This window comes from Haliotis rufescens, unplaced genomic scaffold, assembly GCF_023055435.1.
Source record: "Haliotis rufescens isolate VD_foot unplaced genomic scaffold, xgHalRufe1.0.p SCAF_53, whole genome shotgun sequence".
NCBI classification, from domain to species: Eukaryota; Metazoa; Mollusca; class Gastropoda; order Lepetellida; family Haliotidae; genus Haliotis; species Haliotis rufescens.
Window position 1 is genome coordinate 507159 of NW_025964257.1, and position 24986 is coordinate 532144.

The following is a 24986-nucleotide window of genomic DNA, read 5'->3' on the forward strand; positions in this document are numbered from 1 at the left end:
GGTGTTCGCGGAAAGGATAAGCACGTCCTGCCCATCCGGTAGCACCCTCCACTGACACATTTTGCATGAAAAGGTGTGTGTTCACTGCCTGACACAGCACAGTGTTTCCTTATTTACTCATTCATTTTCAATTGCTGACAAACACCCAACGAACAGAATTTATTTTTTGTGTGTGTTCAATACTACCCATGTAAACACAAGATGATGTCGATACTGCAACGTCCATGGCATGTTATGCCGGCTTTTTGTTCTGGAGGAGAGGAAGTATTAGGTAGCTCTAGCTGATAACGAGCTGTATCTTGATGGAGCTTTAACTCCAGAACGAGGCCATGCGTCACACGGCATGATGATGATGATGGTGTTGTTGATGATGATGGGGATAATGATGATGATGATGATGGCGATGACGACGACGATGACGACGATGAGGACGACGATGATGATGATGACGACGACGACGGTGATGATGATGGTGATGATGTTGATGACGATGACGATGACGATGTCGACGACGGCGACGATGACAATGACGATGACGACGACGACGATGATGATGATGGTGATGACGACGACGACGGTGATGATGATGATGATTTTCTCCAACATTACATAGAAGGAATTGCATCATAGTGAAATATTTTGTTTCTATGATGTCATCCAGGTATATCTACAAAACCTTAAGTCAACTGGGCATATAGTTTCGCTCTGACAAACCAAGGAACTAAGCAGGGGCCTGGGACCTTTGGAAAATGGACAAACTTGAGGAACGTGCTGTGATCAAGTACTTGCAGAAGGGCTTAGCACCAAAGCCATCCATGGAGATATGTGTTCAACACTAGGGAAGTATCAAGTACTTGCAGAAGGGCTTAACACCAAAGCCATCAATGGAGATATGAGTCCAACACTAGGGAAGGATGCCCCTTCAGAGTTTAAGCGTTGCAGGGAGAGCCTTGGAGACGACGTTCGTCCTGGAATGATCCAGGGAAATCATGATAATGGTGATGGCATTTCAGCAGGCATTTCAGCAGGAAAGGGCGTATTCCATGATCACAGAAACTGTGACAATGATTAGCGTATAAGCTCGTTGGCTCCTGATATCTCATAAAAAAGCACCGGGCACAACATGTCTAGCTCTGTTTGAAGATGACCCAGAAAGGTTCTTACAACGATTTGTGACGATGGAGAACACCTGGGTTCACTATGTCTAGCCTGTGTCCAAACAATAATCAAAACAAGGGAAGCATTTGACATCACCACCAATTAAAGAAGTCAAAGAAGGAAGTCAACTGGAAGGTTAAGGCTTCCGTGTTCTGGGATGCCGAGATCTTCCAAAAGGCCACACATTTAACCAGAGGATAGTACTTGTATGCTGCACTTTTAAGGCATCGAAAGGATGAAATTAATCCTAAGAGGGGTAAGAAGCTGAGAAACGTGCTCTTCCATCTGAGCAATGCACCAGTGCACAAACCAGTGCACAAGTGTGGCGTCTAACTCCTTCAGCACCGACCTTATTCTCTTGATTTGGATCTGTCAGACTTCAACTATTCCCCAACGTGAAGAAAACAATCCATTTCGACTCGAGCGATTACGTCGTTGCAGCTGTGGACAGCGTTTTGGGCAGTCAAGACGGTGATGATGATGATGATGATGATGATGATGATGATGATGATGATGACGATGACGACGACGGTGGTGATGATGATGGTGATGATGAGGTTCGTAGGGGCGGTGGGGTAGCCTAGTGGTTAAAGCGTTCGCTCGTCACGCCGAAGACCCGGGTTCGTTTCCCGACATGGGTACAATGTGTAAAACCCATTTCTGGTTTCCACCGCCGTGATATTGCTGGAATATTGTCAAAAGCGGCGCAAAACCATACTCACTCACTCTCTTTGTGAGGTTCGAAACATATCTATCACCCTTCGTAATTTTTGTTTTTTAAGAACACGTGTAACGCTCAACTCAGACCGCTAAAGGACCCTGGTCACAACGTGACCCCTGTCCCTCGTCTCGCCCGCTGCGCACGTTAATGGGATGTTCAATTCCATTATACAAACAATCTGCCCAGCGGAGCAATTCAAACACTCTTCCCAGCGGAGCCATTCAAAAACTTGTGGGCCACTCTGGAGCCCAAATAATATAAGACTATGAGAACTCTCCTTCCTATAAGTGTAAGGCGTGTCAGTACGTGGGAGAGTGAACTAGGTTGAGATAGAGAAAGACGCTAAGTATGACATTATTATTAGCTGTACAAAAGATAGGTAGTTGACGGTTCGGTGGCCACAAACAAGATAAAAAGCTTGTATGAAGCATTGGAATGTGTTTTGCACAATAGACGCCGTTTTCGCTCCAGGGCCACACGAAAGCGTGTGTATGGTAAGAGACCACAATATCACATAACACATTACTTGAGGTATTCCTGTGTCTGGTGTGTACGTCTTCTAAGATAGAAGAGAAATATTATCATTAGGGGTGTCACGATAAATCGAAATATCGATATATTACTATTGGTAAGCACTTAAAATCAATAAATCGATTGTTAAATCAGTTTCCGATCAATAGTATCGATTTCAGTTAGGAATATCGATAGTTTCGATTTTATTTACCATATCAATAAAATACATGTACTGCTGTTCAAATTTGTTTTTCTTCTGAACATGAGTGGTAGTAATTTACTCATGGTAATGTGGTAGTTTCTTTTTCTGAAATTATTAGGGTAAAGAGAAAACAAATCAGTCATATCTCAAACTTTACTTTTATTTGTTGTTATAGTTATCACATTCAAAGGAAACGTCAGTTACAAGGTTTAATTCAACTCCAAAATCCATCTAAAATGATACACTGAAAATTATCGATATTTATCGCAATCGTTGCTTGCAATATCAATAGTTATTGCAATAGTTTCTTTCAATATCAATAGTTATTGCAATAGTGATTTCCAGACCCAATAGTCACCCCTAATTATCATCATGAAAGCTCAAGGTATACGAACCAGTACTTACACTCAATTCTTATTTATTCGGGGCGGTCGGGTAGTCTAGTGGTCAAAGCGTTCGCTCGTCACGCCGAAGACCCTGGTTCGATTTCCGACATGGGTACAATGTGTGAAGCCCATTTCTGGTGTCCCCAGCTGTGGTTTTGCGGGATTTATTGCTAAAAGCGGCGTAAAACCATACTCTCTCATGTTTATTCCACAACTATACCGCATCCGTGGTCTATTGGAAAAAACCGCTTGTCTCCGCATTGAGGGGAAAACATAGGGACTGGTCCACTCGGAGTAAGCATGCTATATCTGAGTGGGCCGGGATATCCATGTTAAACTGCAAAATGATATTTTAGTGAGATAGTTTTATAAAACCGGTTTACGTTGAGACTTGTACCAGCCACCACACACACACACACACACACACACACACGCACGCACGCACGCACGCACGCACGCACGCACGCACGCACGCACAAACACACACACACACACACACGTGCATGCACGTCGCTATATAAGTGCATTAATCTTGGACGCGACGTTAAACCCCATGTACTCCATCCCGTATCTCTACTCATATATGGGGGCACGGGTGGCCCAGTCGTCCAAGGTGACGCGATTCGCTGTGCAGAGATGTGTCCCTTCAGCACGCCAGAAACCTATGATTGTGGGTTCGAATCCCGGCTCGCTCCGATTATGTTTCTAGGTTTGTCAGCACCATACCCGTGCTCGTGGTTTCACCGAAGTGGTAAACGTCTGAGACCTGCATCACTTCGGGCTTTCCTCCCACATTGAGCTGACACGTCGCGATATAACTGGAATACTGTTAAAAGCGGCTTTGAACCCAACTCACTCACTCTACTCATATATTGACCCATCGCTACTCCCAGCAGCAGCAGCATGTAGAACGCTGTCTGTGATGAGTCAAACAATTGTGAGGGATGAGGAGAACGAAACGCCCTGCTTGGCGGATGTTAAAATGAGATGGATGACACGCGCTTCAATGTAACCTATCTATACATCAGCTTGTGTCTTGCACAATCATGTGTATATTGTGTTTATAAATGTGTCAAAATATTGTAACGAGGACGCACATGTAGACGCAGTCGTGAAGCACTCAAAGTGTCAAATTTCTGATCTTACATATATAGTTTCCCCCTGTGGGTGTAAGCTTGTCATCGCGTGACACACTCTCCGCGTTGATTCACCGACAATATTCCATCTCCTCTCTCCCCTCTTCTCTGCGATCCTCTCTCTCCTCCTCTCTCCTCTCCTCTCTCCATCTACTCTCCCCTCCTCTCTCTCCTTTCTGTCTCTCCTCTCTCTCCTCTCCTTTATACCCACCCCTCTCTCTTCCCTCCTCTCACTACTTCCTCTTCCCCTCTTCTCCCCTCCTCTCACCCTCCTTTCTCCCCTCCCCTCTCCCCACCTATCTCCCTTTAACCCTCTCTCCTCCTCTCTCTACTACTCTCTTCCTCCTCTCCCCTCCTCTCTCTCCCGCCTCTCCCTCCTCACTCTACTTCCTCTACCCCTCTCTCTCCCTCCTCTCCCTCCTCACTCTACTTCCTCTCTCCCGCCTCTCCCTCCTCTCTCACCCTCCTCGCCCCTCCTATCTCTACTTCCTCTACCCCTCTCTCTCCCTCCTCTCCCTCCTCTCAGCTCCTCTCCCCTCCTCTCTCTCCCTCCTCTCCCTCCTCACTCTACTTCCTCTCTCCCGCCTCTCCCTCCTCTCCCCTCCTCTCTCACACTCCTCGCCCCTCATCTCTCTACTTCGTCTACCCCTCTCTCTCCCTCCTTCATCTCCTCTCAGCTCCTCTGCCCTCCTCTCTCTCCCTCCTCTCTCTCCCGCCTCTCCCTCCTCACTCTTCTTCCTCTCTCCTTCCTCTCTCCTTCCTCTCACCCTCCTCTCCCCTCCTCTCTCACCCTCCTCGTCCCTCCTCTGTCTACTTCCTCTACCCCTCTCTCTCCCGCCTCTCCCTCCTCTCCCTCCTCACTCTCCTTCCTCTCTCCCGCCTCTCCCTCCTCTCCCCTCCTCTCTCACCCTCCTCGCCCCTCCTCTGTTTACTTCCTCTACCCCTCTCTCTCCCGCCTCTCCCGCCTCTCCCCTCCTCTCTCACACTCCTCGCCCCTCCTCTCTCTACTTCCTCTACCCCTCTCTCTCCCTCCTCTCCACCTCTCAGCTCCTCTCTCACCCTCCTCGCCCCTCCTCACTCTACTTCCTCTCTCCCGCCTCTCCCTCCTCTCCCCTCCTCTCTCACCCTCCTCGCCCCTCCTCTCTCTTCTTCCTCTACCCCTCTCTCTCCCGCCTCTCCCTCCTCTCCCCTCCTCTCTCACCCTCCTCGCCCCTCCTCTCTCTACTTCCTCTACCCCTCTCTCTCCCTCCTCTCTCTCCTCTCAGCTCCTCTCCCCTCATCTCTCTCCCTCCTCTCTCTCCCTCCTCTCCCTCCTCACTCTACTTCCTCTCTCCCGCCTCTCCCTCCTCTCCCCTCCTCTCTCACACTCCTCGCCCCTCATCTCTCTACTTCGTCTACCCCTCTCTCTCCCTCCTTCATCTCCTCTCAGCTCCTCTGCGCTCCTCTCTCTCCCTCCTCTCTCTCCCGCCTCTCCCTCCTCACTCTTCTTCCTCTCTCCTTTCTCTCTCCCGCCTCTTCCTCCTCTCCCCTCCTCTCTCACCCTCCTCGTCCCTCATCTCTCTACTTCCTCTACCCCTCTCTCTCCCTCCTTCATCTCCTCTCAGCTCCTCTGCCCTCCTCTCTCTCCCTCCTCTCTCTCCCGCCTCTCCCTCCTCGCCCCTCCTCTCTCACCCTCCTCGCCCCTCCTCTGTCTACTTCCTCTACCCCTCTCTCTCCCGCCTCTCCCCTCCTCTCTCACCCTCCTCGCCCCTCCTCTCGCTACTTCCTCTACCCCTCTCTCTCCCTCCTCTCTCTCCTCACTCTACTTCCTCTCTCCCGCCTCTCCCTCCTCTCCCCCCCTCTCTCTCCCTCCTCTCTCCTCCTTCATCTCCACCCTCTCTCCCTCCTCTCTCTCCCTCCTCTCCTTCCCGCCTCTCCCTCCTCTCCCCTCCTCTCTCGACCTGCCCGACCCTCTTCTCTCTACTTCCTCTACCCCTCTCTCTCCCTCCTTCATCTCCTCTCAGCTCCTCTCCCCTCCTCCTCTCTCCCTCCTCTCTCTACTTCCTCTCCCCCCTCTCTCCCTCCTCTCAGCTCCTCTCCCCTCCTCTCTCTTCCTCCTCTCTCTCCCTCCTCTGTCTCCATCCTCTACCCCTCTCTCTCCCTCCTCTCTCTCCCTCTTCTCTCTACCCCTATCTCGCCTTCCTCTCTCCCTTCTCTCTCTCCCTCCTCTCTCTACCCCTATCTCTCCCTCCTCTATCTACCCCTCTCTCTACCCCTATCTCTCCTCCTCTCTCTCCCTCCTCTCTCTCCTTCCTCTCTTTCCCTCTTCTTTCTACCCCTATCTCTCCTCCTCTCTCTCCCTCCTCTCTCTCCTTCCTCTCTTTCCCTCTTCTTTCTACCCCTCTCTCTCCCTCCTCTCTCTCCCTCCTCTCTCTCCCTCCTCTCTCTCCTTCCTCTCTTTCCCTCTTCTTTCTACCCCTATCTCTCCCTCCTCTCTCTCCCTCCTCTCTCTACCCCTATCTCTCTACCCCTTTCTCTCGCTCCTCTCTCTACCCCTATCTCTCCCTCCTCTCTCTCCCTCCTCTCTCTACCCCTATCTCTACCCCTCCTCTCTCTTCCTCCTTCTCCCTCCTCCCTCTTCCTCCTCTCTCTTCCTCCTCTCCCCTCCTCTCTCTTCCTCCTCTCCCCTCCTCTCTCTCCCTCCTCTCTCCCCTCCCCACTATCCCACCTCTTCCCCCTACCTCTCCACTCCCTCCAGTATAAGATCAATCCTTTGTAGAGCTGTTTATAGTTGCCCTATTTTAAACAGCAAACCTGAATGCATTGTATCGAAAACAGGTTATACACACATACCGGGATTCGAGGCTGGAGGAGGCTTTATCTCGATATGAGTCAACCCTCTTTTGAGCGGCACTGAGAAACCTAAAGGCACAGAATAGAAGGTCTCGCTAGAGAATGTTGTTTACGCCTCCTGAGTCGGCTATATTTACCCCCCAAAAAAACAAACAAACAAAAAAAACAAAAACAAAACAAAACAAAAACAACAACAAAAAACAAACAAAAACAAAACACACAAAAAAAACCCCAAAAAACCCCAACTTCAAATAACTAATTTCGAGTCTTGACAAGGCAAACTTCTGATTGATAGCATGAGAAACGATCAATGAAGACATCATTAGACAACGCCTACATTACATTACACGTCACACCGGATGTCACATCCCTTGGTTATCTCTCTCAGAACCTTCTAGAAAAGGTTTTCGGGAAGAGTGAGAGAGTTGGGACTCATTGTTCCTGACCACCCCCGCCCGTCCTCCCCTCTCCCCTTTCAGAACAGGTAGGGTGAATTCTTTTTTTCCCAAGTACACGACGTGAGTTTCCCGCCTTCATCATCTGATGCCCTGGCTGGTGCTCTCGTTGAAAAGCACCGTGGAATAATGAAGGGCGTCCATGTCTGTGCATACCACCATATCGTTACTGTATTTAGACAACGTGCTATGGGATAAGTCCCAGCGTGATTGTGTGTAAGTTCTCGTCTAATTATTTCATACCATCAACATGCATGCCTACTACACAACGACTACCCTTTTAATGTCTCATCGATCTTGCGATCTAATTCCGATCACTCATGGATACGAGCATCTTCCAGAGGCAAGAGTGAGTGAGTATGGTTTTACGCCGCTTTTAGCAATATTCCAGCAATATCACGGCGGGGGACACCAGAAATGGGCTTCACACATTGTACCCATGTCGGGATTCGAACCCGGGTCTTCGGCGTGACGAGCGAACGCTTTAACCACTAGACTACCCGACCGCCCCTTCCAGAGGCAAGAGGGTTAACTGACTTTAAAAGTCCAGTTTCCACCTTTGCCGAACTGGGCCGGAATCCCTGGGCTCGATCGTAGCGCCACCAGTGGTTATTACGAGTTATGTCCCTTCTGAGCCTATGGACCAATCAGATTCCACCGCTTGCACTTGTTTCAAACAAAATGGCGGCGCCCAGTCAGGACAATCTGATCGATAATCAAGATCTTTATTGTGATAAAACGGGTCTTACATCGCGAAGTGCATCAAATCACGCGAACGCCTTGATTAAAAACATGAAAAGGTTTGGAAAATATCTGTTGACAACGAGTTGGCGGTGCACATGCTTTGCAAATCCTGCCATCGATCGTAATCTGCACGACAGTTAACGAACCGGATTTCGATTTCGTTGCGAGATTTTGATTGGACTATGCATAGACTCGTTAGTCCAGTCAAAATGTAACTCCAGAATACTGCCCGATTGTGATCACTTGTCGCAACCTGGATGCGTCACAATTTTGAAGTGTTGTGCACGTACCTCTTTGAGTTTGGATTGGACATCTGCTACAGGAGCACAATGTTCAAGGCTGGTCTTATTTTCATTATGTCTAAGGGGTGGTGTGGTAGCCTTATGGTTAAAGTGTTCGCTAGCTACGCCGAATACATGTGCTCGATTCTCTTCATGTGTACAAGGTACAACATTTCTGGTGTCCCCCAGAATATTGCTGGAATATTGCAAAAAGCGGCGTAAAAACATACTCATTCCTTCCAAATGCCTAAGGGACAGTGAGGTAGCCTGGTGGTTAAAGCGCTCGCCCGTCACGCCGAAGACCCGGGTTCGATTCCCGACCTGGGTACAAGGTACACCATTTTTCTTGTCCCCCAGAATATTGCTGGAATATTGCAAAAAGCGGCGTAAAAAACATGCTCATTCATTGCAAATGCCTAAGGCACGGTGGGGTAGCCTAGTGGTTAAAGTGTTCGCTTGCCACGCCGAAGACCTGTGCTCGATTCCCCGGCATGGGTACAAGGTACACCATTTCTGTTGTCCACCAGAATATTGCTGGAATATTGCAAAAAGCATCATTCCACATGCCTAAATTGAAACCACCGGGCTATTGCCGACTCGACGATGAAGCTATTAAAAATGGGGGGCACGGGTGGCCCAGTCGTCTAAGGCGCCGCGACTCGCTGTGCAGAGTTGCGTCCCTTGGGCACGCCAGTTACCTATGATTGTGGGTTTGAATCCCGGTTCGCCCTGATTATGTTTCTAGGTTTGTCAGCACCATACCCGTGCTCGTGGGTTTCACCGAAGTGGTAAACGTCTGAGACCTGCATCACTTCGGGCTTTCCTCCTACATTAGGCTGACACGCCGTGATGTAACTGGAATACTGTTAAAAGCGGCGTTAAACTCAACTCACTCACACTATTAATAATGTACTGTGTATAATTCACACTTATCTATCTTCCATTCATGCTCTGTATGTAAAGAGGCATTGATGGGCTCGGTGGCATGGGTAAGGTAAATGGATGGAACTAAACTGTCCAGTGAATATAAACTGGAATGCATTGAATAGTCTTCAAGCTTGAGTGAAGACTTTGGTGGCGCCGTGGTTATAAGAATGGCTGTGACAGACAAGAACGGCTATGTTACTAAACATTCGATCCTGTAGGAAGACTCACTTGGTGTTTAATTCTGAGTGAATGGGCGCATTGTCAGGTACTCGTACAGATGGAGTGCAACTCGTGTCAACGAATCAGCGGACCATGCAAACAACTCGTGTGGTCCCCGCAAAGGCCACTGTATCTCAGCATTGACCATTGAGTCCCTGCATAGAACAATGGGTCCCCGTATAGAACACTGGGTCCCATCATAGAACACTGGGTCCCTGCATAGAACACTGGGTCCACGTATAGAACACACTTGGTCCCGGCATAGAACACTGGGTCCCTGCATACAACACTAGGTCCCGGCATAGAACACTGGGTCCATGCATACAACACTGGGTCCCTGCATAGAACTCTGGGTGCCTGCATAGAACACTTGGTCACTGCATAGAACACTGGGTCCCGGCATAGAACACTGGGTCCATGCATACAACACTGGGTCCCTGCATAGAACACTGGGTCCATGCATACAACACTGGGTCCCTGCATAGAACACTGGGTCCATGCATACAACACTGGGTCACTGCATAGAACACTGGGTCCCGGCATAGAACACTGGGTCCATGCATAGAACACTGGATCCCTGCATAGAACACTGGGTCCCTGCATAGAACACTGGGTCCCGGCATAGAACACTTGGTCACTGCATAGAACACTGGATCCCTGCATAGAACACTGGGTCCCTGCATAGAACACTGGGTCCCGGCATAGAACACTTGGTCACTGCATAGAACATTGGGTCCCTGTATACAACACTGGGTCACTGTATAAAACACTGGGTCACTGTATACAACACTGGGTCACTGTATACAACACTGGGTCACTGTATACAACACTGGGTCCACGCATAGAACACAGGGTCCCTGCATAAAACACTGGGTCACTGCAAAGAACACTGGGTCACTGCATAGAACACTGGGTCCATGCATAGAACAGTGGGTCCATGCATAGAACACTGGGTCCATGCATAGAACACTGGGTCCCGGCATAGAACACTGGGTCCCTGCATAGAGCACTTGGTCCCTGCATACAACACTGGGTCCATGCATAGAACACTGGGTCCCTGCATAGAACACTGGGTCCCTGCATAGAGCACTTGGTCCCTGCATACAACACTGGGTCCCTGCATAGAACACTGGGTCCCTGCATAGAACACTTGGTCCATGCATAGAACACTGGATCCCTGCATAGAACACTTGGTCCCTGCATACAACACTGGGTCCATGCATAGAACACTGGGTCCCTGCATAGAACACTTGGTCCCTGCATACAACACTGGGTCCCTGCATAGAACACTGGGTCCCTGCATAGAACACTTGGTCCCTGCATACAACACTGGGTCCCTGCATAGAACACTTGGTCCCTGCATACAACACTGGATCCCTGCATAGAACAGCTGCCAGCTCCTTTGCCCAGCATTCCCTGGTCCAATCCCAGATTCTGCCCTGATTCTCCCCTGATCCTCCCCTGATTCTCCCCTGATTCTCCCCTGATTCTCCCTAGATTCTCCCCTGATTCTCCCCAGATTCTCCCTTGATTCTCCCCAGATTCTCCCCTGATTCTCCCTAGATTCTCCCCTGATTCTCCCCAGATTCTCCCTTGATTCTCCCCAGATTCTCCCCTAATTCTCCCCAGATTCTCCCCTGATTCTCCCCTGATTCTCCCCTGATTCTCCCCAGATTCTTCCCTGATTCTCCCCTGATTCTCCCCAGACTCTCCCCAGATTCTCCCTAGATTCTCCCCTGATTCTCCCCAAATTCTCCCCTGATCCTCCCCTGATTCTCCCCAGATTCTCCCCTGATTCTCCCCTGATTCTCCCCTGATTCTCCCTAGATTCTCCCCTGATTCTCCCTAGATTCTCCCTAGATTCTCCCCTGATCCTCCCCTGATTCTCCCCTGATTCTCCCCTGATTCTCCCCTGATTCTCCCTAGATTCTCCCCTGATCCTCCCCTGATCCCCCCCTGATTCTCCCCTGATTCTCCCTAGATTCTCCCCAGATTCTCCCCAGATTCTCCCCTGATCCTCCCCTGATTCTCCCCAGACTCTCCCCTGATTCTCCCCTGATTCTCCCCTGATTCTCCCCAGATTCTCCCTAGATTCTCCCCTGATTATCCCCAAATTCTCAACTGATTCTCCCCTGATTCTCCCCTGATTCTCCCCTGATTCTCCCCTGATCCTCCCCTGATTCTCCCCAGATTCTCCCCTGATTCTCCCCTGATTCTCCCCTGATTCTCCCCTGATTCTCCCCAGATTCTCCCCTGATTCCCCCCTGATTCTCACCTGATCCTCCCCTGATTCTCCCTAGATTCTCCCCAGACTCTCCCTAGACTCTCCCCAGATTCTCCCCAAATTCTCACCTGATTCTCCCCAGATTCTCCCCTGATTCTCCCCCTGATTATCCCCAGACTCTCCCTAGATTCTCCCCTGATTCTCCCCAGATTCTCCCCAGATTCTCCCCTGATTCTCCCCTGATTATCCCCTGATCCTCCCCTGATTCTCCCTAGATTCTCCCCTGATTCTCCCCAGACTCTCCCCTGATTCTCCCCAGACTCTCCCCAGATTCTCCCCAGACTCTCCCCAGATTCTCCCTAGATTCTCCCCTGATTCTCCCCAGACTCTCCCGAGATTCCTCTAGATTCTCCCCTGATTTTCCCCTGATTCTCCCCTGATTCTCCCCTGATTCTCCCTAGATTCTCCCCTGATTCTCCCCAAATTCTCTCCTGATTCTCCCCTGATTCTCCCCTGATTCTCCCCAGATTCTACCCTGATTCGCCCCTGATCCTCCCCTGATTCTCCCCTGATTCTCCCCAGACTCTCCCCAGATTCTCCCCAGACTCTCCCCAGATTCTCCCTAGATTCTCCCCTGATTCTCCCCAGACTCTCCCGAGATTCCTCTAGATTCTCCCCTGATTTTCCCCTGATTCTCCCCTGATTCTCCCCTGATTCTCCCTAGATTCTCCCCTGATTCTCCCCAAATTCTCCCCTGATTCTCCCCTGATTCTCCCCTGATTCTCCCCAGATTCTACCCTGATTCGCCCCTGATCCTCCCCTGATTCTCCCCTGATTCTCCCCTGATTCTCCCCAGATTCTACCCTGATTCGCCCCTGATCCTCCCCTGATTCTCCCCTGATTCTCCCCTGATTCTCCCTAGATTCTCACCTGATTCTCCCCAAATTCTCCCCTGATTCTCCCCTGATTCTCCCCTGATTCTCCCCAGATTCTACCCTGATTCGCCCCTGATCCTCCCCTGATTCTCCCCTGATTCTCCCCTGATTCTCCCCAGATTCTACCCTGATTCGCCCCTGATCCTCCCCTGATTCTCCCCTGATTCTCCCCTGATTCTCCCTAGATTCTCACCTGATTCTCCCCAAATTCTCCCCTGATTCTCCCCTGATTCTACCCTGATTCTCCCCAGATTCTACCCTGATTCGCCCCTGATCCTCCCCTGATTCTCCCCTGATTCTCCCCAAATTCTCCCCTGATTCTCTCCTGATTCTCCCCGAACACCATGTCTGGGGCGGTCGGGTAGTCTACTGTTTAAAGCATTTGCTCGTCAGGCTTAAGACCCGGGTTCCATGCCCCACATGGGTACAATGCGCGAACACCATGTCTGGGGTTCCCAGTCGTAATAGTGCTGACTATGGCTAAAAGCGGCGTTAAACCATACTCAATAACTCACTCACTCGCTCGCTCACTCCATTTAGCTGAACGTGTGGCACTCAAACCAGGCTCCTTCACGTCTCTTCAGGAGAAACATGTTGCTCCTCTCTTGCCATGCACCCCACATCTAGCGTGGGCTGTTATACAACCCCCCCACCCCCCACCCCCCCAACCCCACCCCCACCCACCCCTAATCAGTGTCAGCGTCTCGCCGTGTCCTTGACACACACCTGTACAAGATGAACCCTCTACTGAGGGCCGATCTCAAGGCTACAGTATTTTTGGATGTTTGAAATGAATAGTGTGTGGGATGTGTGACTCGGGGCCGTGGTATCAACAAAGACCAGCTTGCTGAACCAGCTTGACGAGATTACATAGACACGGTATGATGACGCGACTGAAACGATACGTATATTTCTGCATTTAAGTGCTGAGATGTTCACAGAAACCGTCCAATTAAAGACGCAAGTGCATTTTCTGGCATCATAAAAGGGGCTTTGAAAAACTTTACAGTCGGCTCCAGAATACGGGGTGGGCCTGAGTTAAAGAGCCCCATGAGACGAGCACAGAAGCAGTCGCCTGTCGTGGAGACGAGCTTAACATTGAAAAACATCTTTTAATTTCACGGACCGCCTCCGTGGTCTAGTGGTAAAGCGTCCGCCCGGAGAGCGGAAGGTCCGGGGTTCGATCCCCGGCCGCGTCATACCAAAAGACGTTAACAGATGGTAATTGTTGTTACCCTGTCTGGCGCTAGGCTTTAAGGGGCTAAAACAAGGACTGGTCGGCTCGGAGTCAGTATACTGTTAAACTGTTAAACTGCGACATTGTATCTCAGTGAGCTAGCACTATAAATCAGTCCGGACTAGTACAAGCAGCCACACAAACACATACTAGTGCACGTACATGCACGTCGCTATAAAAGTGCAATTATCTTGGACGCGACGTTAAACCCAATTTCACCTCATCTCACCTCACCTCACCTCGCCTCACCTTTTATTTTCACGCATCCCGAACTTCAATACATCGCTTGAAAATATTTACATTCGACATTGATTTCATCTTCATAGCTGTCTAAGATATCCCCGACACCTGGTGAACAGAAGGGACAAGACAAACGTAAGAGCAACGAAGTAATTTCGGGATAATCGGTTCTGAGGGGTACGTTCCTAGTGAGTGAGTGGGTTAGATTTAACGCCGCTTTTAACAGTATTCCAGTTATATCGCGGCGTGTCAGCTTAATGTGGGAGGAAAGCCCGAAGTGATGCAGGTCTAAGACGTTTACCACGCCGGTGAAACCCACGAGCACGGGTATGGTGCTGACACACCTAGAAATATAATCGGGGCGAACGGGGTTCGAACCAATATTAATAGGTTTTAGATGGGCCCAAGCCTTCAAGAGGAATACCGTATTACCGGAATACCGAGTTGAGGGGGGGGGGGGGGGGGGAGAGAGAGAAGGGGGGGAGGGGGGAGGAGGGGTGTGTGTGTTATTCTATGTAATACCTTTATACTTCTTTTAGGGGCGGTCGGGTAGCCTAGTGGTTAAAGCGTTCGCTCGTCACGCCGAAGACCCGGGTTCGAATCCCGACATGGGTACAATGTGTGAAGCCCATTTGTGGTGTCCCCCGCCGTGATACTGCTGGAATATTGCTAAAAGCGGCGTAAAACCAAACTCACTCACTCACTATGCTTCTTTTGAGAAAATGTAGAAAAACGTGAGTTTACTGATCTCAGATAGAGACAGCATGACTTTTTGCAGGAATGACGTCACAAATTGTCATGACGTCATGAATAGTGGATCAGATCATCTTCATTGGAGTATGAACCTTCACAGAGTGAGGGCTAAACTGTATGAACGTCGGAGCTTGCTGTGTTAAAGATTAAAGGGTCTAAATGATCAGACAGAACGCTTCTTTATGTATTCGTGCTAAGGGTTACCCCAGGAATGTGGAAGTAGTCCGTCAGTGTTTACGTCATTTTAAGAACACGGTCTTGTGGAAAACGTATGACCGCAAATTAAGTCGTTCATACACAAATGAACGTCAATTTCGTGGTTATGTAATGACCTCTCGTCCAATGGAAAAGCCGTATATCTTTTAACTTCAAATTAAAAAAACCCTTTGTACTTGTATCGTCTAGTTCTAACGTCATCCTCCATTGGGGCGTTAGGGTAGCCTAGGGGTTAAAGCGTTCGCTCGTCACGCCGAAGATCCGGGTTGGACTCCCGACACGGGTACAATGTGTGAAGCCCATTTCTGACGTCCCCCGACGTGATATTGCTGGAATATTGCTAAAAGCAGCGTAAAACCAAACTCACTCACTCACTCACTCATCCTCCATTTTGTGTTTCAGGATAATGCAGGATGAAGTCAAGTCATGTGGCGTTTGCCGTCATCATCAGCGTTGGCACCGTCGCACTCATCGTGTTCGACGACATCCTCCGAAACGCCCTTGGAAAGGCCAAGGACGAAATGCGGACAATTCCCATGGAGTTCTCGTTTGACGATTCGCCGCTCAAGTGTAAATACCTCTTCCGTAATAATGACATAGAGATTGAGCGGGCCAGGGTTCGGATGTTAAAGGAAACCCGGATCGGACCAAGTATTGATCATGACGCCTACTCCGTCATGACACAGAACTGTGCGGATTTTAAACAGTACCGGAAGTACATCATGAACGTCACTCCGGAAGAAGAAGAGTTTCCTATAGCCTTCAGTGTGTTGATGTACAGGGACGTGGAACAGTTTGAGCGTCTGTTGCGAGCGGTATACCGACCTCATAACCACTACTGCGTGCACGTTGACAGCAAAGCCTCCACGGCTATGAGGAGGGCAGTTAGCAACATCGCCAACTGCTTTCCGAACATGTTTCTCTCGTCGAGGTCGGTGGACGTGCGGTGGGGGGAGTTCTCGGTGCTGGAACCGGAACTCGTGTGCATCCGGGACCTGCTGAAACACGGCCGGAAGTGGAAGTACTTCATCAATCTGACGGGGCAGGAGTTCCCGTTGAAGACGAACTACCAGCTGGTGAAGATACTCAAAGCATACAATGGAGCTAATGATGTTTCCGCCACAGTCTCGAGGTAGGTCATGTGATACATGGCTACATGAGTGAGTGAGTGAGTGAGTGAGTGAGTGAGTGGGTGGGTTTGGGGTGAGTGAGTGAGTTGGTTGGTAGGTTGGTTTGTTGTTTAACGCCGCACTCAGCAATATTCCAGCTATATAATGGCGGTCTGTAATTAATCGAGTCAGGACCAGACAATCCAGTGATTAATATCATGAGCATCGATCCACGCAATTGGGATCGATGACATGCATCAACCAAGTCAGCGAGCCTGACCACCCGATCTCGTTAGTCGCCTTTTACGACAAGCATAGTCACATTTTACGGCAAGCATGGGTTGCTGAAGACATATTCTACCCCGGAATCTTCACGGGTCGAGTGAGTGAGTGAGTGAGTGAGTGAGTGAGTGAGTGGGTGAGTGAGTGAGGACGAGATACTCAGGAGCTAGATCTTGCTGTGGCATCATTTCATCGCATCATATGCTGTACAATTATAACATCTCGTGTTCAGACCAGCATTCACTCAGGTAATCAAACATCGCTTTGAGCAGTATTGCCGCTATATCACGGCATGTCAGCTTCATGTGGTCGGACAGCCTGAAGTGAGGCAGGTCTTTTGACATTTACCACATCCATGGGTATGATTCTGACAAACCAAGGACCATAATCTGGGCAAATCAGCGAATAGAACCCACCATAAGCTTATCCTTGCAACGCTAAGGGAAGCAACTCTGCTTACCAAATTATGGTTACCCCCGTCCTAGCCCAGTGAGTGAGTGAGTGAGTGAGTGAGTGAGTGAGTGAGAGAGTGAGTGAGTGGGGACGAGATATTTGGAGCTGGATCTTGCTGTGGTATCATTTCATCACGTCAGCAGATATTTACTGAAGTATCCACCGTTCAAAACCATCCATATATTTAAAGAAGGGCAAGTACCAGTGTTAAGTTTTATTGATATTCAAACTTTTGTCTAATGATTGAATATGACAAGTTGTATTTTTTTGTTGATAAAATACTTCAAACTGGGAACCTGGTGAAGACATGAACTGTTATAATTGACAAATGTAGTTAGATGTCCCGCTACTGTTAGAAGCAATCTCATTAAAATCATATCTTAGTTCTCGCTATCGCAAACGACCTTTCATCCGACCAATCAATGCGTCGCTTACCAGATCGTGAAAGTGACAGTCGGAATGTGTTTTCTAATCATGCAACCTCGAAAACTTTAACGTGGGGTTAACGCGGGGTGTTCCGTACGAAAGTTACGGCCAGTACGACTGATCCCGTCAAAATCATCTCTCGCTTCCGTGGGATAAACATTTGAACGGAGGAGGCATTGCACAGTACGTAGGAAACACTGTCATACAACCGCAACCATATGTTAGACATTCCGGAATGTTCGTTTATTGTTTTCAAAATTTTATTCGAGAACTGTGTCAATATATTTTTAAAGCATAGTCTGAAATGGAAGTCGCCAGGTTGAAACGAGTGCTGTAAAGCTCGAGAAAGCTGCTTTCTAATTGGCTTCTTGTTAGTCAATTCAGTGGTCGGTCAAAGTTCGCAAAAGGTCGTTCTGACGTGACCCGTAATGGTATGTCTTAAGATCTTTGTTAAACGGCAGCGAGAACTTAGATATTATTTTGATGAGATTGTATTAGTAGTTAAATGATATAAAAGTACTACTTCAGATAAACGGGGTGTTCTAACGTTTACAGAGGCTGAACGAATTGTACTGTGCCCTTACGCGTCCGAACGTCTACTGGAAGTGTTTTAACGTGTCGGAACATTTGATCGAGCTATAAACGTGTCCTTACGTGTCTATGTGTCCGATGAAGGTGTTGACGGGTCAGAATGAGCCTTATTGGTGTTCTACCATGTCAGTACGGCGTGAGCATCAGGTGTGTGAAGACAGTCATGATCAATCTGTGCCCCTGACACGGAATCACCTGTAGTTGTCAGTTACGGGATACGAGTCATCTCATGACGACGTGGCACGAATCGCATCCCTTGCAGTGTAATGAACATGTTTTGTTTGTTTCTTTTGTTTATTTGTTGTTTAATGCCTCACTCAGCAATATTCCAGCTACATGCCGGCGGTCTGTAAATAATCGAGTCGTTGACATCATAACGAGCATCGATCCACGCATTTGGGATACGATGACATGCTTCAACCAAGTCAGCGAGTCTGACCACCCGATCCCGTTAGTCGCCTCTTACGACAAGCATGGGTTGCTGAAGACCTATTCTACCCTACAGACTGGCATTTGGTGGAGACACGGATCTGATAGATGAATTGTTGAGAAGGGGTGGGATATGTCTGTCTGAATAATATGAGTGTACTATTGCTCGTGTCAAATATACATCTGTGTTGACATGAAAATTAACTCGCCAAGCCTCTAACAGCACCACAATGACACCCCGTTGAATCGTGTCAAGCCTTTATTGAAAACGCCCACAGGTCAACATGCCTTGGTTGCTTGGTTTGTTGTTTAACGCCGCACTCAGCAATATTCCAGCTATATGACGGCGGTCTGTAGATAATCGAGTCTGGATCAGACAATCAAGTGGTTGATATCCCAACCTGCCATCAGTAAAGAGTGGGTTTTGCTATCTTGAAGGCCAACCACTCTGTCAATATGACAGCAATGTGTTCCAAGTACACTCTTCTTCCGGAAACTGCAGACGCTCATCGTCAATGTCATGTACCGCGTAACCTTCGGAGAAACCGGTTTGATGACTGCCATTCACATAAATGCCCTCGTTATAACAGAGTAAGCTTGTCGAACCTCTCACAGTCATTTTTTCCGCCTACAACATACTATATTTGGATCCGAAAAAGTTGGTGTGTGTTAGTGTGTGTGTGTGGTGGCTGGTGGTGGGGTGTGTGGGTGTGGGGTTGGGGGGGGGGGGGGGGGGGGGGGGGGGCACCTATGCAAATATGCAAATAATCGTTGATGGTACCAGTAACTTGCAATGCCGTCAGACATGTCACGTACTGTAAACACGCGTCTCCTGTCAATGCAGTCAAAGCAATGGGTACTGGGTACTCACGTTTTGCATGACGCAGATTTTCCGACTTAACAAATGCGCCAAAGAACTATACATATCGTTCATAATGGCGCATTATGGTCGCAAGGAATGTAAATAAAATATAGAGTTTAGCAGCCTGTGGTTATCTTGTGATGGTGTACTTCGCTTCAGAACTGTCCTATAAATGTTCGCGTCTGTCCAGTACAGTCATTTCTGACCACGACGTATATTGATCTTATAATCATATGATACATCCTCGCGAAATCTGACCCAATTCGAGGTGTTAATATTTCCGTGTGGACGATTTAATTTGAACTTTAGTTGGTTTATTAATTATAACTTTTACTTTAACTCTTTACCAAACTTTAGTACTTCAAACAAAATATGAGAGCAGAAAAATAAATGTCAAATAAGTGACTCCCTCTGACGATCCCTGGTACTAGGGACTGTTCTGCTACTGAATCTCATCACTTCGACAGATGGAGCTTCTATCCAGTGTTGGAAATATGCGCCTTTCCGAAGGCCCGTGGTAGGTAGATCTCGTGTCGGGCTCGTAGTTTCAAATTTGTGTGGGTGCTCATGGTCTGCGTTATTAACCTCTCGATGTATTTGTCACAATAAGCTGCCTTTTTTATAAATCAGGACGTACAGAGTTTAGTCGGGACCCGCAGCTTCTACGTCTATGGGTCTTGAAGGAGCGGTCGAGTGGCCTAGTGGTTAAAGCGTTCGTTCGTTACGCCGAAGACCCGGGTTCTATTCCCCACATTGGAACATTGTGTGAAGCCCGTTCCTGGCGTCCCCCGACGTGATATTGCTGGAATATTGCTAAAAGCGGCGTAAAACCATACTCACTCGCTCACTGTGGGTCCTGATAGCAGCCTGACAATTTATTTTATTTTTAAAACTGCTTACCCGTGGGAGGGTCCACGAACGTATAACAATACAATGGTAACCCGTGTATCGACATGGGCACGGCGGGAGAAGTCTTCACCTGTTGGTAACACCATTGTAACCGGCTGGTCGTACAGTTGATAGTTGATAAAACCAGATATATTTTATTCAATCGTGTGCGAAAGTATATGTCTTACTTGCAGGTGTTCGATACCCAAGGTGTCTGGGCACTACCCCCTGTGCCCGCTATCACGGTGTCTTTGGAGAGTGGGTGGTCATATCCCTACCATACAGGAATAGCTGTCAGTTATAAAGTGTGATACATCATTTCATCAAATGTGTTAAAAAGGCCACGCCCACTAAAATTTTGAGACAAAGTATTTCGCTCAAGGGCCTCAAATCACCTCCGTCATCATCAACGTCGTTGCCGTCGTTTTTTTGTTGACACCGTCTTTAAGATGTCGTTGTTTAAAGGGAAAATCATCATCATCATCATCATCATCATCATCACCTCCATCATCATCAACGTCGTTGCCGTCGTTTTTTATTGACACCGTCTTTAAGATGTTGTTGTATAAAGTGAAAATCATCGTCATCATCATCATCATCATCATCATCATCATCACCTCCATCATCATCAACGTCGTTGCCGTCGTTTTTTATTGACACCGTCTTTAAGATGTTGTTGTATAAAGTGAAAATCATCATCATCATCATCACCACCACCATCATCGTTGTAGTCGCCGTCCACATTGCCAAACTCATCATCCATATTCTCCTCGTCAACGTTATACAGATTTGTTTTGATAAAGCGTAAAAATGCCGTTCTGGTTTCCAGGGTTTTTGAGAATGCATATCGCTGGTGGATAGCTGGCCCCCCTCCTCTCGACATCCGACCGGTGAAGGGCGCCGTGCACATCATCGCCAACCGCCACTTCGTGGACTACGCCGTTCACCACCCGGTGGCTCAAGACCTCCTGCAGTGGGTGAAGAAGACCAAGGTGCCCGATGAGACGTTCTTCGCCACCCTCAACCACAACCCACAGCTCCGGATCCCTGGGTCATATCAGGGTAGGTAGAGGTACTCTGCTGGCAATTTGACCAAAGACTGACTGACTGACTGAGTATGGTTTTACGCCGCTTTTAGCAATATTCCAGCAATATCACGGCGGGGGACACCAGAAATGGGCTTCACACATTGTACCTATGTCGGGAATCGAACCCGGGTCTTCGGCGTGACGAGCGAACGCTTTAACCACTAGGCTACCCGACCGCCCCATTTGACCAAAGAATGCACCCTTACACTTAAACACGCCTTTGTAGATCTTAGACGTTTTCCATCTTGGTGCAGACCCGTAAAGATCCGGGTTTGAACTGGTCTTCAGAAGCCCACTAACTGGATCGGGTGGTCAGGCTCTCTGACTTGGTTGATGCATGTCATGGTATCCCAATTGCGTGGATCGATGCTCATGTTGTCAACCCACGTACTGTCTTGTCCGAACTCGATTATTTACAGACCGTCGTCATAAAGCTGGAATATTGCTGAGTGCGGTTTTAAACAACAAATAAACAAACCTTGTTTGCAGCCGATGACCACGGGTATGACCCTTGGATTCGACAAAGGGACGCAACTCTGCTCAGCTAATTGCGGTTCCTTTGACGACTCTATTTTAAGCCATGAATGTATCACTATATACTGAATTCTTACAGTTACATCCAGGCACTTGATATATTCGTACATTTGATACAATGACAGTGAACTAAACCGTTGATGTTTCATGGGTTAGACACATACGTCACCACGCGCCCCTTGCCGTAACCTGCAAGAAGTCTCGTCCCCTATCGATGAATGCATTCGTCACCACTCGCCCCTTTCCGTAACCTGCAAGAAAACTCGTCCCCTATCGATGAATGCATTCGTCACCACTCGCCCCTTTCCGTAACCTGCAAGAAAACTCGTCCCCTATCGATGAATGCATTCGTCACCACTCGCCCCTTTCCGTAACCTGCAAGAAGACTCGTCCCCTATCGATGAATGCATTCGTCACCACTCGCCCCTTTCCGTAACCTGCAAGAAGACTCGTCCCCTATCGATGAATGCATTCGTCACCACTCGCCCCTTTCCGTAACCTGCAAGAAAACTCGTCCCCTATCGATGAATGCATTCGTCACCACTCGCCCCTTTCCGTAACCTGCAAGAAGACTCGTCCCCTATCGATGAATGCATTCGTCACCACTCGCCCCTTTCCGTAACCTGCAAGAAAACTCGTCCCCTATCGATGAATGCATTCGTCACCACTCGCCCCTTTCCGTAACCTGCAAGAAGACTCGTCCCCTATCGATGAATGCATTCGTCACCACTCGCCCCTTTCCGTAACCTGCAAGAAAACTCGTCCCCTATAGATGAATGCATTCGTCACCACTCGCCCCTTTCCGTAACCTGCAAGAAGACTCGTCCCCTATCGATGAATGCATTCGTCACCACTCGCCCCTTTCCGTAACCTGCAAGAAGACTCGTCCCCTATCGATGAATGCATTCGTCACCACTCGCCCCTTTCCGTAACCTGCAAGAAGACTCGTCCCCTACCGATGAATGCATTCGTCACCACTCGCCCCTTTCCGTAACCTGCAAGAAGACTCGTCCCCTATCGATGAATGCATTCGTCACCACTCGCCCCTTTCCGTAACCTGCAAGAAGACTCGTCCCCTACCGATGAATGCATTCGTCACCACTCGCCCCTTTCCGTAACCTGCAAGAAGACTCGTCCCCTATCGATGAATGCATTCGTCACCACTCGCCCCTTTCCGTAACCTGCAAGAAAACTCGTCCCCTATCGATGAATGCATTCGTCACCACTCGCCCCTTTCCGTAACCTGCAAGAAGACTCGTCCCGCTATCGATGAATGCATTCGTCACCACTCGCCCCTTTCCGTAACCTGCAAGAAGACTCGTCCCGCTATCGATGAATGCATTCGTCACCACTCGCCCCTTTCCGTAACCCGCAAGAAGACTCGTCCCCTACCGATGAATGCATTCGTCACCACTCGCCCCTTTCCGTAACCTGCAAGAAGACTCGTCCCCTATCGATGAATGCATTCGTCACCACTCGCCCCTTTCCGTAACCTGCAAGAAAACTCGTCCCCTATCGATGAATGCATTCGTCACCACTCGCCCCTTTCCGTAACCCGCAAGAAGACTCGTCCCCTACCGATGAATGCATTCGTCACCACTCGCCCCTTTCCGTAACCCGCAAGAAGACTCGTCCCCTACCGATGAATGCATTCGTCACCACTCGCCCCTTTCCGTAACCTGCAAGAAGACTCGTCCCCCTATCGATGAATGTTATGTGCGAAAATACGACAAACCAATCAGAATGCGCGTATGACTTCAAGTTCTTCGTCAAAGAATCCCTCAGGAATAATTTTTAAATTTACATGTCTTGCATATAAAAATATACCCAAGACAAACTTAAATGTGTTCAATCATTCTGTATAATTTCGCATGTCCCGATGTGATTTAAATTGCATGTGAAATATATATAATATATGGGGAAATATATGTGAACCATTACGCAACGAGTTGACAATTGTTTTAGGTATGCCCGTTTGCGCTAAGACGAACCTCAGTCGCAAAAAATGGCCATGAGAGGGGCACGAGTCGCTATTCGGCTTGTCCCGGAATAACACGAGTTGGTCACGAATTGCACAGTATAATTTGAAATTGCATACGAATTACCTCCCTTGCAGGCGAGCCGGAGACTGACCCGATAACGAAGCCGTTCCTGGCGCGGTATAAGGTGTGGGACAAGGGGCTGTTCTTCTTCCTGGACGACTGTCAGGGCAAGTACGTCCACCACATCTGCATCTTCGGCGTGGGGGACCTGCACCGCTTCGTGCAAAGGAAGCACCTGTTCGCCAACAAGTTCCAGTTGGACTTTGAGCCAGTGGTGTTGGATTGTATGGAGGAATGGTACTTCAACATGACGCGCGACGAGAGTCTCGGGAAGTTGGACTTTGATGACCGTTACTATAGAAACCTGGGGTTTGTGAAGAACCAGGTGCCCATGTCTCCGTCAAGCTACAGAGCTGTGCTGTAGCTGCTGAGGCGTTGTCGTGCCCATCCTGTAGTCGGAGTAGTGTTGATGAATACAGACACAGAGCTACAGATAAGCAGCGTATTTACGTAAAATACCCCCCAAAATGTTCAAAACCCAATTACTTTCAATTAAGCTGCGTACAGAAACGCATGCATTCAATGAAAAACCCAAATGTATAAAAACAGCATGCGTAAATACCCAATGAAACGTTTTCAGCAGGCATACAAAGGAGCTAATTTTTGAAACACAAGTACGAGCTAATTTACTTCCGAGTCAAGCCTATATATTTTGACAAATTATATACAACTCAAACATTATTTCTTTTTTTTTAAATCTTAAAATGTTCACTTATTTTGGGAAAAAAACACTATAGTGTTGAATAGATGAGTAAAAAAATATTGGTTACACAATAAAAAATGTAATGACCTTATTACATTGAAACCGTAGTGTAAAAACTAGTGTCAAAACTCAATTGCTCAAAACGTTATCTGGCGCTCTGCAGATTATAGTACTATCAGGCTTGTGAATAGATGGGATCAAGAATATGACGGGGCACAGCATACTGGAATATTGCCGCGAGCATTTTTCGGCATTGCCCCTTGCAGTTCAAAACGCTTGTTTCATCTCTTCTCCGGGTCGGTTAGCGGTGTTTTGTAGGTTAAATCCTGGAGATCAACTT

The 24986-nt window shown here is 48.4% G+C and overlaps 1 protein-coding gene across 2 annotated transcripts in view; it reads left to right on the plus strand.

The window, feature by feature from the left end:
* LOC124119524 (beta-1,3-galactosyl-O-glycosyl-glycoprotein beta-1,6-N-acetylglucosaminyltransferase-like) overlaps positions 1 to 24407 on the plus strand; it is a 49937-nt gene extending 25530 nt beyond the window's left edge. Inside the window, exons 1-4 of one of the 2 annotated variants that reach the window (XM_046482070.2) lie at positions 7138 to 7432; positions 15582 to 16311; positions 21049 to 21281; positions 23958 to 24407. In XM_046482070.2, coding sequence (XP_046338026.1) covers positions 15593 to 16311; positions 21049 to 21281; positions 23958 to 24307 — 1302 coding nt within the window. In that variant the 5' untranslated portion in view covers positions 7138 to 7432; positions 15582 to 15592 and the 3' untranslated portion in view covers positions 24308 to 24407. Of the gene's footprint in view, positions 1 to 7137; positions 7433 to 15581; positions 16312 to 21048; positions 21282 to 23957 lie in introns of those variants that run through there. The other variant, XM_046482069.2, reaches the window with a different exon arrangement.
* Positions 24408 to 24986: the final 579 nt, after the last annotated feature.